The sequence below is a fragment of the Salvelinus namaycush genome, chromosome 25 (genome assembly GCF_016432855.1).
Source record: "Salvelinus namaycush isolate Seneca chromosome 25, SaNama_1.0, whole genome shotgun sequence".
NCBI lineage: Eukaryota > Metazoa > Chordata > Actinopteri > Salmoniformes > Salmonidae > Salvelinus > Salvelinus namaycush.
In genome coordinates this window covers 8935768-8950217 of record NC_052331.1, presented here as the reverse complement: position 1 = coordinate 8950217, position 14450 = coordinate 8935768, and the positions used below count along the sequence as shown (strand labels likewise).

Sequence of the window (14450 nt, the reverse complement as noted above, 5' to 3'; positions counted from 1 at the left end):
TTTTTGTGATTGACTAGGGTCTATCTAATCCGCCCCTATTTCTCTCTCTCTCTGTCTCTCTCTCTCTCCCTCCCCGTATTTCCAGGTGATAAAAGCGATAGATGAGGGATACCGTCTCCCGGCCCCTATGGACTGTCCTGTTGTCCTCCACCAGCTGATGTTGGACTGCTGGGAGAAGGGCCGCAGCGAACGGCCCAAGTTTGGCCAGATCGTCACCACCCTGGACAAGCTGATCAGAAACCCAGCCAGACTCCGAGAGCTGGCCAACAGCTCAGTATGGTGAGTTACAAATCAAATCAAAATCAAATCAAATGTATTTATATAGCCCTTCTTACATCAGCTGATATATCAAAGTGCTGTACAGAAACCCAGCCTAAAACGCCAAACAGCAAGCATTGCAATTGTAGAAGCACGGTGGCTAGGAAAAACTCCCTAGAAAGGCCAAAACCTAGGAAGAAACCTAGAGAGGAACCAGGCTATGAGGGGTGGCCAGTCCTCTTCTGGCTGTGCCAGGTGGATATTATAACAGAACATGGCCAAGATGTTCAAATGTTCATAAATGACCAGCATGGTCAAATAATAATAATCACAGTAGTTGTCGAGGGTGCAACAAGTCAGCACCTCAGGAGTAAATGTCAGTTGGCTTTTCATAGCCAATCATTGAGAGTAGCTCTACCGCTCCTGCTGTCTCTAGAGAGTTGAAAACAGCAGGTCTGGGACAGGTAGCACGTCCGGTGAACAGGTCAGGGTTCCTTAGCCGCAGGCAGAACAGTTGAAACTGGAGCAGCAGCACGGCCAGGTGGACTGGGGACAGCAAGGAGTCATCATGCCAGGTAGTCCTGAGGCATTATCCTAGGGCGCAGGTCCTCCGAGAGAGAGAGAGAAAGAAAGAAAGATAGAAAGAGAGAGAGAATTAGAGAGAGCATACTTAAATTCACACAGGACACCGGATAAGACAGGAGAAATACTCCAGATATAACAGACTGACCCTAGCCCCCCGACACATAAACTACTGCAGCATAAATACTGGAGGCTGAGACAGGAGGGGTCAGGAGACACTGTGGCCCCATCCGATGATACCCCCGGACAGGGCCAAACAGGCAGGATATAACCCCACCCACTTTGCCAAACCACAGCCACCACACCACTAGAGGGATATCTTCAACCACCAACTTACCATCCTGAGACAAGGCCGAGTATAGCCCACAAAGATCTCCGCCACGGCACAACCCAAGGCGGGGCGCCAACCCAGACAGGAAGACCACGTCAGCGACTCAACCCCTCCTAGGGATGGCATGGAAGAGCACCAGTAAGCCAGTGACTCAGCCCCTGTAATAGGGTTAGAGGCAGAGAATCCCAGTAGAGAGAGGGAAACCAGCCAGGCAGAGACAGCAAGGGCGGTTCGTTGCTCCAGAGCCTTTCCGTTCACCTTCACACTCCTGGGCCAGACTACACTCAATCATATGACCTACTGAAGAGATTAGTGTTCAGTAAAGACTTAAAGGTTGTGACCGAGTCTGCATCTCTCACATGGGTAGGCAGACCATTCCATAAAAATGGAGCTCTATAGGAGAAAGCTCTGCCTCCAGCTGTTTGCTTATAAATTCTAGGGACAATTAGGAGGCCTGCGTCTTGTGACCGTAGCGTACGTGTAGGTATGTACGGCAGGACCAAATCGGAAAGAAAGGTAGGAGCAAGCCAATGTAACGCTTTGTAGGTTAGCAGTAAAACCTTGAAATCAGCCCGTGCCTTAATAGGAAGCCAGTGTCGGGAGGCTAGCACTGGAGTAATATGATCCATTTTTTGGGTTCTAGTCAGGATTCTAGCAGCCGTATTTAGCACTAACTGAAGTTTATTTAGTGCTTTATCCGGGTAGCCGGAAAGTAGAGCATTGCAGTAGTCTAACCTAGAAGTAACAAAAGCATGGATTAATTTTTCTGCATCATTTTTGGACAGAAAGTTTCTGATTTTTGCAATGTTACGTAGATGGAAAAAAGCTGTCCTTGAAACAGTCTTGATATGTTTGTCAAAAGAGAGATCAGGGTCCAGAGTAACGCCGAGGTCCTTCACAGTTTTATCTGAGACGACTGTACAACCATCAAGATTAATTGTCAGATTCAACAGAAGATCTCTTTGTTTCTTGGGACCTAGAACAAGCATCTCTGTTTTGTCCGAGTTTAAAAGTAGAACGTTTGCAGCCATCCACTTCCTTATGTCTGAAACATAGGCTTCTAGGGAGGACAATTTTGGGGCTTCACCATGTTTCATTGAAATGTACAGCTGTGTGTCATCCGCATAGCAGTGAAAGTTAACATTATGTTTTCAAATGACTTCCCCAAGAGGTAAAATATATAGTGAAAACAATAGTGGTCCTAAAACGGAACCTTGAGGAACACCGAAATTTACAGTTGATTTGTCAGAGGACAAACCATTCACAGAGACAAATTGATATCTTTCCGACAGATAAGATCTAAACCAGGCCAGAACTTGTCCGTGTAGACCAATTTGGGTTTCCAATCGCTCCAAAAGAATGTGGTGATCGATGGTATCAAAAGCAGCACTAAGGTCTAGGAGCACGAGGACAGATGCAGAGCCTCAGTCTGACGCCATTAAAAGGTCATTTACCACCTTCACAAGTGCAGTCTCAGTGCTGTGATGGGGTCTAAAACCAGACTGAAGCTGTCATGTTTTGTCTTTTGATTATCATGTCTTGTCCCTGTGCTTCCCTTCCATTTGTCTCCCTCTGCTGGTCTTAGTAGGTTCTTTCCCTCTCTCTTCCCCTCCCTCTCTTCCTCTCTCGCTCTCTCTCTATCGTTCCGTTCCTGCTCCCAGCTGTTCCTCATTCTCCTAACTACCTCATTTAATCTTTCACACCTGTCCCCTATTTTGCCCTCTGATTAGAGTTCCTATTTCTCCCTCTGTTTTCCGCTTCTGTCCTTGTCGGATCTTTGTTTGATGTTTGCTGTTCCGTGTCCTGGTTCCGCCCTGTCGTGTTTTTGCCTTCATCAGATGCTGCGTGTGAGCAGGCGTCCTGGTTCCGCCCTGTCGTGTTTTTGCCTTCATCAGATGCTGCGTGTGAGCAGGTGTCATCTAAGATATATCCAGGAGTACCGTTTTGTTTAAGTTTGGAATAAAGACTCTGTTTTTGTTAAGTCGCTTTTGGGTCCTCATTCATCTGCATAACAGAAAGATCCGACCTGTATGGACCCAGCGACTACGGATTCTCGCAACACTGCCATCGAGATCCAGGGAGCAATGCTCGGCAGACACGAGCAGGAATTGTCTGCTGCTCGTCATGCCGTTGAGACCCTGGCCGCTCAGGTTTCCAACCTCTCAGGACAGTTTCAGAGTCTTCGTCTCGTGCCACCTGTTACTTCCTGGTCTTCCGAGTCTTCGGAACCTAGGGTTAATAACCCACCATGTTACTCTGGGCAACCCACTGAGTGCCGCTCCTTTCTGACCCAGTGTGATATTGTGTTTTCTCTCCAGCCCAACACATACTCACGAGAGAGAGCTCGGATCGCCTACGTCATATCACTCCTTACTGGTCGGGCTCGGGAGTGGGGCACAGCTATCTGGGAGGCAAGGGCTGAGTGTACTAACGATTATCAGAGCTTTAAAGAGGAGATGATACGGGTTTTTGATCGTTCAGTTTTTGGGAAGGAGGCTTCCAGGGTCCTGGCTTCCCTATGTCAAGGTGATCGATCCATAACGGATTACTCTATAGAGTTTCGCACTCTTGCTGCATCCAGTGACTGGAACGAGCCGGCGTTGCTCGCTCGTTTTCTGGAGGGACTTCACGCTGAGGTTAAGGATGAGATTCTCTCCCGGGAGGTTCCTTCCAGCATGGACTCTTTGATTGCACTCGCCATCCGCATAGAACGACGGGTAGATCTTCGTCACCGAGCTCGTGGAAGAGAGCTCGCGTTAACGGTGTTTCCCCTCTCCGCATCTCAACCATCTTCTCCCATCAGCTCAGAGACTGAGCCCATGCAGCTGGGAGGTATTCGCATCTCGACTAAGGAGAGGGAACGGAGAATCACCAACCGCCTTTGTCTCTATTGCGGTTCTGCTGGACATTTTGTCATGTCATGTCCAGTAAAAGGCCAGAGCTCATCAGTAAGCGGAGGGCTACTGGTGAGCGCTACTACTCAGGTCTCTCCATCAAGATCCTGTACTACCTTGTCGGTCCATCTACGCTGGACCGGTTCGGCTGCTTCCTGCAGTGCCTTGATAGACTCTGGGGCTGAGGGTTGTTTTATGGACGAAGCATGGGCTCGGAAACATGACATTCCTCTCAGACAGTTAGGGAAGCCCACGCCCATGTTCGCCTTAGATGGTAGTCTTCTCCCCAGTATCAGATGTGAGACACTACCTTTAACCCTCACAGTATCTGGTAACCACAGTGAGACCATTTCCTTTTTGATTTTTCGTTCACCTTTTACACCTGTTGTTTTGGGTCATCCCTGGCTAGTATGTCATAATCCTTCTATTAATTGGTCTAGTAATTCTATCCTATCCTGGAACGTTTCTTGTCATGTGAAGTGTTTAATGTCTGCTATCCCTCCTGTGTCTTCTGTCCCCTCTACTCAGGAGGAACCTGGTGACTTGACAGGAGTGCCGGAGGAATATCATGATCTGCGCACGGTCTTCAGTCGGTCCAGAGCCAGCTCCCTTCCTCCTCACCGGTCGTATGATTGTTGTATTGATCTCCTTCCGGGGACCACTCCCCCTCGGGGTAGACTTTACTCTCTGTCGGCTCCCGAACGTAAGGCTCTCGAGGATTATCTGTCTGTTTCTCTCAACGCCGGTACCGTGGTGCCTTCTTCCTCTCCCGCCGGAGCGGGGTTTTTCTTTGTTAAGAAGAAGGACGGTACTCTGCGCCCCTGTGTGGATTATCGAGGGCTGAATGACATAACGGTTAAGAATCGTTATCCGCTTCCCCTTATGTCGTCAGCCTTCGAGATGCTGCAGGGAGCCAGGTTCTTTACTAAGTTGGACCTTCGTAACGCTTACCATCTCGTACGCATCAGAGAGGGGGACGAGTGGAAAACGGCGTTTAACACTCCGTTAGGGCATTTTGAATACCGGGTTCTGCCGTTCGGTCTCTCTAATGCTCCAGCGGTCTTTCAGGCATTAGTCAATGATGTACTGAGAGACATGCTGAACATCTTTGTTTTCGTTTACCTTGACGATATCCTGATTTTTTCACCGTCACTCGAGATTCATGTTCAGCACGTTCGACGTGTACTCCAGCGCCTTTTAGAGAATTGTCTCTACGTGAAGGCTGAGAAGTGCGCCTTTCATGTCTCCTCTGTCACTTTTCTTGGTTCTGTTATTTCCGCTGAAGGCATTCAGATGGATCCCGCTAAGGTCCAGGCTGTCAGCGATTGGCCCGTCCCTAAGTCACGTGTCGAGTTGCAGCGCTTTCTCGGTTTCGCTAATTTCTATCGGCGTTTCATTCGTAATTTCGGTCAAGTGGCTGCCCCTCTCACAGCTCTGACTTCTGTCAAGACTTGCTTTAAGTGGTCCGGTTCCGCCCAGGGAGCTTTTGATCTCCTCAAGAAGCGTTTTACATCCGCTCCTATCCTTGTTACTCCTGACGTCACTAAACAATTTATTGTCGAGGTTGACGCTTCAGAGGTGGGCGTGGGAGCCATTCTGTCCCAGCGCTTCCAGTCTGACGATAAGGTTCATCCTTGCGCTTACTTTTCTCATCGCCTGTCGCCATCGGAACGCAACTATGATGTGGGTAACCGCGAACTGCTCGCTATCCGCTTAGCCATAGGCGAATGGCGACAGTGGTTGGAGGGGGCGACCGTTCCTTTTGTCGTTTGGACTGACCATAAGAACCTTGAGTACATCCGTTCTGCCAAACGACTTAATGCACGTCAAGCTCGTTGGGCGTTGTTTTTCGCTCGTTTCGAGTTCGTGATTTCCTATCGCCCGGGGAATAAGAACACCAAGCCTGATGCCTTATCCCGTCTCTTTAGTTCTTCTGTGGTTTCTACCGACCCCGAGGGGATTCTCCCTGAAGGGCGTGTTGTCGGGTTGACTGTCTGGGGAATTGAGAGACAGGTAAAGCAAGCGCTCACTCACACTGCGTCGCCGCGCGCTTGTCCTAGTAACCTTCTGTTTGTTCCTGTCCCTACTCGTCTGGCTGTTCTTCAGTGGGCTCATTCTGCCAAGTTAGCTGGCCACCCCGGTGTTCGGGGTACGCTTGCTTCTATTCGCCAGCGGTTTTGGTGGCCTACTCAGGAGCGGGACACGCGCCGTTTCGTGGCTGCTTGTTCGGACTGCGCGCAGACTAAGTCAGGTAACTCTCCTCCTGCCGGTCGTCTCAGACCGCTTCCCATTCCTTCTCGACCATGGTCTCACATCGCCTTAGACTTTATTACCGGTCTGCCTTCGTCTGCGGGGAAGACTGTGATTCTTACGGTTATCGATAGGTTCTCTAAGGCGGCACATTTCATTCCCCTCGCTAAGCTTCCTTCCGCTAAGGAGACGGCACAAATCATCATTGAGAATGTGTTCAGAATTCATGGCCTCCCGTTAGACGCCGTTTCAGACAGAGGTCCGCAATTCACGTCACAGTTTTGGAGGGAGTTCTGTCGTTTGATCGGTGCTTCCGTCAGTCTCTCTTCCGGGTTTCATCCCCAGTCTAACGGTCAAGCAGAAAGGGCCAATCAGTCGATTGGTCGCATTTTACGCAGCCTTTCGTTTCGAAACCCTGCGTCTTGGGCAGAACAGCTCCCCTGGGCTGAGTACGCTCACAACTCGCTTCCTTCGTCTGCTACAGGGCTATCTCCGTTTCAGAGTAGTCTTGGTTACCAGCCTCCTCTGTTCTCGTCCCAGCTCGCCGAGTCCAGCGTTCCCTCCGCTCAGGCTTTTGTCCAACGTTGTGAGCGCACTTGGAGGAGGGTCAGGTCTGCACTTTGCCGTTACAGGGCGCAGACTGTGAGAGCCGCCAATAAACGTAGGATTAAGAGTCCTAGGTATTGTCGCGGTCAGAGAGTGTGGCTTTCCACTCGTAACCTTCCCCTTACGACAGCTTCTCGCAAGTTGACTCCGCGGTTCATTGGTCCGTTCCGTGTCTCTCAGGTCGTCAATCCTGTCGCTGTGCGACTGCTTCTTCCGCGACATCTTCGTCGCGTCCACCCTGTCTTCCATGTCTCTTGTGTCAAGCCTTTTCTTCGCGCTCCCGTTCGTCTTCCCTCCCCCCCTCCCGTCCTTGTCGAGGGCGCACCTATTTACAAGGTACGGAAGATCATGGACATGCGTTCTCGGGGACGTGGTCACCAGTACTTAGTGGATTGGGAGGGTTACGGTCCTGAGGAGAGGAGTTGGGTTCCATCTCGGGACGTGCTGGACCGTTCGTTGATTAATGATTTCCTCCGTTGCCGCCAGGGTTCCTCCTCGAGTGCGCCAGGAGGCGCTCGGTGAGTGGGGGGGTACTGTCATGTTTTGTCTTTTGATTATCATGTCTTGTCCCTGTGCTTCCCTTCCATTTGTCTCCCTCTGCTGGTCTTAGTAGGTTCTTTCCCTCTCTCTTCCCCTCCCTCTCTTCCTCTCTCGCTCTCTCTCTATCGTTCCGTTCCTGCTCCCAGCTGTTCCTCATTCTCCTAACTACCTCATTTAATCTTTCACACCTGTCCCCTATTTTGCCCTCTGATTAGAGTTCCTATTTCTCCCTCTGTTTTCCGCTTCTGTCCTTGTCGGATCTTTGTTTGATGTTTGCTGTTCCGTGTCCTGGTTCCGCCCTGTCGTGTTTTTGCCTTCATCAGATGCTGCGTGTGAGCAGGCGTCCTGGTTCCGCCCTGTCGTGTTTTTGCCTTCATCAGATGCTGCGTGTGAGCAGGTGTCATCTAAGATATATCCAGGAGTACCGTTTTGTTTAAGTTTGGAATAAAGACTCTGTTTTTGTTAAGTCGCTTTTGGGTCCTCATTCATCTGCATAACAGAAGCATTTCGTATACATTGTTTGTCTTCAGGAAAGCACTGAGTTTCTGCGCAACAGCTTTTTCCATTTTTTTTGAAAGGAATGGAAGATTCGATATAGGCCGATATTTTTTAAATATTTTCTGGGTCATGGTTTGGCTTTTTCAAGAGAGGCTTTATTACTGCCACTTTTAGTGAGTTTGGTACACATCCGGTGGATAGAGAGACATTTATTATGTTCAACATAGAAGGGCCAAGCACAGGAAGCAGCTCTTTCAGTAGTTTAGTTGGAATAGGGTCCAGTATGCAGCTTGAAGGTTTAGAGGCCATGATTATTTTCATCATTGTGTCAAGAGATATAGTACTAAAACACTTAAGTGTCTCTCTTGATCCTAGGTCCTGGCAGAGTTGTGCGGACAACTGAGCTTTAGAGGAATACGCAGATTTAAAGAGGAGGCCGTAATTTGCTTTGTAATGATTATGATCTTTTCCTCAAAGAAGTTCATGAATGTATTACTGCTGAAGTGAAAGCCATCCTCTCTTGGGGAATGCTGCTTTTTAGTTAGCTTTGCGACAGTATCAAAAATACATTTCCGATTGTTCTTATTTTCCTCAATTAAGTTGGAAAAATAGGATGACCGAGCAGCTGTGAGGGCTCTTCGATACTGCACGGTACTGTCTTTCCAAGCTAGTCGGAAGACTTCCAGTTTGGTGTGGCGCCATTTCCGTTCCAATTTTCTGGAAGCTTGCTTCAGAGCTCGGGTATTTTCTGTATACCAGGGAGCTAGTTTCTTATGACAAATGTTTTTAGTTTTTAAGGGTGCAACTGCATCTAGGGTATTGCGCAAGGTTAAATTGAGTTCCTCAATTAGGTGGTTAACTGATTTTTGTCCTCTGACGTCCTTGGGTAGGCAGAGGGAGTCTGGAAGGGCATCAATGAATCTTTGGGTTGTCTGAGAATTTATAGCACGACTTTTGATGCTCCTTGGTTGGGGTCTGAGCAGATAATTTGTTGCGATTGCAAACGTAATAAAATGGTGGTCCGATAGTCCAGGACTATGAGGAAAAACATTAAGATCCACAACATTTATTCCATGTGACAAAACTAGGTCCAGAGTATGACTGTGGCAGTGAGTAGGTCCAGAGACATGTTGGACAAAACCCACTGAGTCGATGATGGCTCCGAAAGCCTTTTGGAGTGGGTCTGTGGACTTTTACATGTGAATATTAAAGTCACCAAAATTAGAATATTATATGCTATGACTACAAGGTCCGATAGGAATTCAGGGAACTCAGTGAGGAACGCTGTATATGGCCCAGTATGCCTGTAAACAGTAGCTATAAAAAGTGATTGGGTAGGCTGTATAGATTTCATGACTAGAAGCTCAAAAGACGAAAACGTCGGGTTTATTTTGTAAATTGTAATTTGCTATCGTAAATGTTAGCAACACTTCCGCCTTTGCGGGATGCACGGGGGATATGGTCACTAGTGTAACCAGGAGGTGAGGCCTCATGTAACACAGTGAATTCATCAGGCTTAAGCCATGTTTCAGTCAGGCCAATCACATCAAGATTAACATCAAGTAGCCCTATTTTGAGATGTGAGGTATCACGATCTCTTTCAATAATGGCAGGAATGGAGGAGGTCTTTATCCTAGTGAGATTGCTAAGGCGAACACCGCCATGTTTAGTTTTGCCCAACCTAGGTCGAGGCACAGACACGGTCTCAATGGGGATAGCTGAGCTGACTACACTGACTGTGCTAGTGGCAGACTCCTCTAAGCTGGCAGGCTGGCTAACAGCCTGCTGCCTGGCCTGCATCCTATCTCATTGTGGAGCTAGGGGAGTAAGAGCCCTGTCTATGTTCGTAGATAAGATGAGAGCACCCCTCCAGCTAGGATGGAGTCCGTCACTCCTCAACAGGCCAGGGTTGGTCCTGTTTGTGGGTGAGTCCCAGAAAGAGGGCCAATTATCTACAAATTCTATCTTTTGGGAGGGGCAGAGAACAGTTTTCAACCAGCGTTACAATGGGTCAAAAACTCAGTCTTCAGGCACACACTGTCAGATCCAGAATTAACTATTAGAACTAGTATCTGGACTGTTTGGGATATTTAACTATGCTGATAAGAATGTGTATATTCTGTCCTGTTTGCCCAGCAGGGAAGACCCAACCACTCCGGAGTTTAGTGTGAGTACGGTGGAGGAGTGGCTGGAGGCCATCAAGATGGACCAGTACAAGGAGAACTTCTCCAGCGCTGGATACGTCACCCTGGACTCTGTCCTCTACATCACCATCAGGTGAGAGACATGGGCAGGGCTGGACTGAGCTGGGCAGGGCTGAGCTAGGCTGAGCTGAAGCGGGGTTGAGCAGGGCTAAGCTGGGGCTGAGCTGGGTTGGGGAAAGGGGAGTAGGAGGAAGCAGAGCTGGGGAAAAGGGGAGTCTGTTGTTGCTGCTGTTTGGCATTTTTCTAAGTCCCTTTTTGCTCTGTCCTCTTCCGTAGTGAGCTCGTTAAGATGGATGTGACTTTGGCGGGTCACCAGAAGAAGATCCTCTCCAGTGTCCAGAGCCTGCAAACCCAGGGGACCCACGTCCAAGTATAACAGTTTCCCCATAGAGACACACTGAGAGAGAGAGGGCCAAAATGGACGCTCTGCTTTGAGTTTAACCACTGAGACACGCTGAGATTAAGCCAATATAGACATCTTGGGTTGGGTTTCCCCATACAAAGACACTTAGATGGAGCCGTAATGGACGCTCGGCTCCTTTACTTCCTCTTCGCAGCTTCACCATTCCACCCGTCCTGGATGTTTTGATAGCGTAGGCACTTCCAGCTTCTGTCCACGCACTTAGAGGCTTAGCAACCCAGCAACCTCAGAAACCAGGCTACATCCAAGACGTCTCTGACCGTATCAATAAGAACAACAAAAATGGTAAAAAATAAAAAATGAATTCGATTGTAATTATCATCACTGTCTGTGGAGTTTAGTGTACAGTTGTTTTTATGGTTGTTTTGGTTTTTCGTTTTACAATAAGCTGTTTTTTATTTTCTACACAGTTTATGGTTCCAGGAGATATTGTATATGTATAGATAAATGTTTACAAGAGCTGTGTGTCAGTACGCCAGTCTAGAACTGAACGTAAAGTTTGTATCAGGGGTCAGGCAACGCAGGTGGGATGTTCCTTCCTGGTGCATGTGTTGCCAGGCCCCTCCCCTTCCAATAAGCCCCTCCCCCAGGGCGCTATTAGACGTATCATGGATGTGTGAGGGAGATAGGAGAAATAGAGAGATGTGAAAATGAGATGGAGATGTCTGTTCGTGGTCTCAGAAGACTTCCATTCCGTTTGGCCAAGAACAGATAGGGCTTCCATAGCCACTGCTTCCAGACGCACACAGTTCACTTGAGTAAGTTCATTTAGTACAGCCTACAGCAGCAACGTATAGGATGCCGTCAGTAAGAGACCTGCAGGGCAATACAGTGTTAGCACATTTTCTTCCAAGGGTTGGCCTCCTCAGTTGGAGAAGCTGTAACGGTTGGTGACAGAAGAAGAGCGGAGAGGTAGATAACCTTGTATGTGTGACGTTGACACTGTTTGGAATGTGTATCTGTTTCTCAGACGTTGTGCCATGTACAGTTAGTATTGCTCTGAAATGTTGGGCAAAGTCAGACTTGATTGTGAGGTAGACTTGACTTGAGTAGACTGTGCTGAGTGATGTTTTTTGCCTCATTTCACCTCTGATTAATATGGGTTCATTCACGGTTTGTCCTAACCACCTCTGTTCAGTAATGCCAACGGCTTCCAAATCTACAGGAGTCAATGTCCTATTCAAGCAAACCTGCTAACCTAATTTCCTGGATAAGTGAAAAAAAACATCAATGTCCTGTGCTCAACAAAACAACGCTTTCAATGTGAAACGAAGGAAATTCAACGGCATATCAAAACCAACATGCCCTCTCACTTTGGGGAGGGGAGGGTGGAGTTTTGCACTTATCTAGGAAATCCAGCTAGCCGCTTTGATTGAATGTGGTCGTCAATGTCCACTGCACCCCTGTATGTATCTGGTTATGTTTATGATAACAGTGTTATGCTGCTACCTGACTAGACAGCAAACGCACCAACATATATACCATTGTACCATACTGTAAAATATGTACAGAGTTGATTTGAAACTCTAGAATGTTTGTAACAATGACGGTGATGATGATGATTACGGTGAAAACGATGGTAACGATGTACTTTTATTCTGAAGGAGGAGAGAAATCTGGCATTTTTTCTTGCGGAGGCGGGTCATAGGAGAGAGGCAGCGTGCGATTAGTTGACCTGGCCTATGGAATGTACGTTACGTAGCATGGGTATTAAGTTTCAGTCTTTGATTGACAGGTGACCCGGGAGTGCAGTTTTCACTCGGCCGTCGACCTGGGGACGCTCGACTTTTAGATGCCTTATTTACTGTGCTACCTTTCTGCTCCTCCCCTGATCCCCATAGAGGCGGAGTTAATGACTACATCTGTATATAGTATTTATCTGTTTCCCGGAGGTGGCGTCACAGAAAATATCTTCTTTTTTAAACTGAAAACCCCCAGGCTGTTATCACCTCTGTTTTGGTTCTTAAAAAAATATTATACATAAAACTATACTGCTGCTGTAAATCAACCACCAGTTTATTGGAAGCTGTATTGAAAAACACATTAGAAAGTCACCTTTTCATGTTTGTTTTGGTTTAGGAATTTGACCTGTTGGTGTACTTGTCTAAACTAGGTGGTCAATGTATAGCAGAGAGAAGTTATAATTATTCCCTTCGTATCCCAAAGCTATGTGAAGTGTTCCAATGCCTCCCACACATAATATGGAGATGAGCAAATCTCAACAGCTAAATGAACCTTTGTCTTTCCAATGTGTCTCTGAAGGTGTCTATTAATGATGCGTTACCAACAAATGATGTATTCGTTATAGTGAATGGATGGAATTGTCAGAAGCCTTTTGCGGTGTCATCAATTAGATTCAAATATTCAACAAAGGACAGCAGCATATTGCGTCTGTTCGTTCAGACTCAAAACAGCAAAATACTGCAAGACAGCTGTCTGTCAGTACTCATCATTTTACACTTTGAAATTGTCCTCGTTTGGTGAGCTAATCCATCACTCCCCAACCGGACGTCATAACCTTTGACCCCTATCTCACGACCCTTGAACCTTAGCCAGGCTCTGAGTTCTTTCACGTGGATGGATAAAGTTTCCCCTTGGCACTGTTCAAAGGTCAGTTTTGTGTTCCCCGCCTAACAGTTAAAGTAAGGATATGGAAATAGTAAGCTGATCCTTAATAATTGTTGGTGAAGACTTCTACCCTCAGCCAGGCTGGTTATTTACATGTTCCCAGACTGATTCCTTGTGAGATTGTTCTCTCGCGCTCCCTGGTCTTTCTTCCTTCCTGCCCTTGGCCCATTATATTTATCATGGCAGATTTCTATGCGCTTGTTCAAAAGGTGTACTCATTCTAAAGTCCTTCATGTTGCTGTAATAAATATGCTAATATTTTTTATTTCTCACCTGAAGCTCTTGGTGTCTTACTTTTCTTTTACTCACACATGCACACGCACACACACACACACACACACACACACACACACACACACACACACACACACACACACACACACACACACACACACACACACACTCACACTCACACTCACACTCACACACATCAGAGACGTACACACACGGTCACACTCTCAAATGTATAATAGTGGCTATGCCTGAGCTTGTAGTATTTCCCAGGGGTCGGTGGTATAATGGAAGACTATGCGTGGCACTATGGCACTATGCGTGTGAAGAAACGTAAAGCTTAATCAGGCTTTGTGTCATTTAGGTTTAGGTTTTATTAGATAGTACAAAGTCAGTCGCTGCCTGTTAAGGATTCCTACATGCACCATGCCTGTTCTGAAAACACTAGATAACATGGCGGCACTAAGGAGGGCGCGCGTCTTGCCAGTTCCTGCTCGCCTAGCTTTTTTTATGGCTATTTTTACGTTAATTATTACTTTGTTTGCTCAGAATGTTCATGCAATAATTTCCTACGACAGACACACTTCTGGATCATGAATCAGAAGCTACACACTTATCTCTTGGCCTCCCAGATCTGGAGTACTAGATTCGCTCCTTTGTTCCCCGCACAGTGGGCTTACCTGTTGCTGCTGACCAAGATGACCGAAGGCAACACCGGCGAGGAAGGAAAGGGAACTCCAAGCTAGGTTAGTGTTATCCAGGATCTTGGGACGTCCCTACCCTAAACCCTAACCCATACCCTTAACCTAACCCTAACCTTATCCATAACCTTTACATAACCCTAACCTTAACCCTTAACCATTTAAAATTTCAACTTCAATGGGGTGACGTCAGAGTTGGGACGTCCCAAGGATCCCATTTAGACTTTTCCCTCCAAGCTAGGCTGAAAAGAAGGGCTATACGGCCTCCTCCACATAGTATCCTGATGGCTAATGTCCAATCGCTGG

The 14450-nt window shown here is 47.4% G+C and overlaps 1 protein-coding gene across 1 annotated transcript in view; it reads left to right on the top strand.

Annotated features, from left to right (window-relative positions):
- The window catches only part of LOC120020189 (ephrin type-A receptor 3-like), a 117251-nt gene extending 103809 nt beyond the window's left edge, over nt 1-13442 (top strand). The window contains exons 16-20 of the mRNA XM_038963684.1: nt 86-258; nt 3338-3355; nt 7802-7819; nt 10099-10236; nt 10440-13442. Of these exons, the coding sequence (XP_038819612.1) occupies nt 86-258; nt 3338-3355; nt 7802-7819; nt 10099-10236; nt 10440-10539 (447 nt within the window). The 3' untranslated portion in view covers nt 10540-13442. The remainder of the gene's footprint in view (nt 1-85; nt 259-3337; nt 3356-7801; nt 7820-10098; nt 10237-10439) is intronic.
- Nucleotides 13443-14450: the final 1008 nt, after the last annotated feature.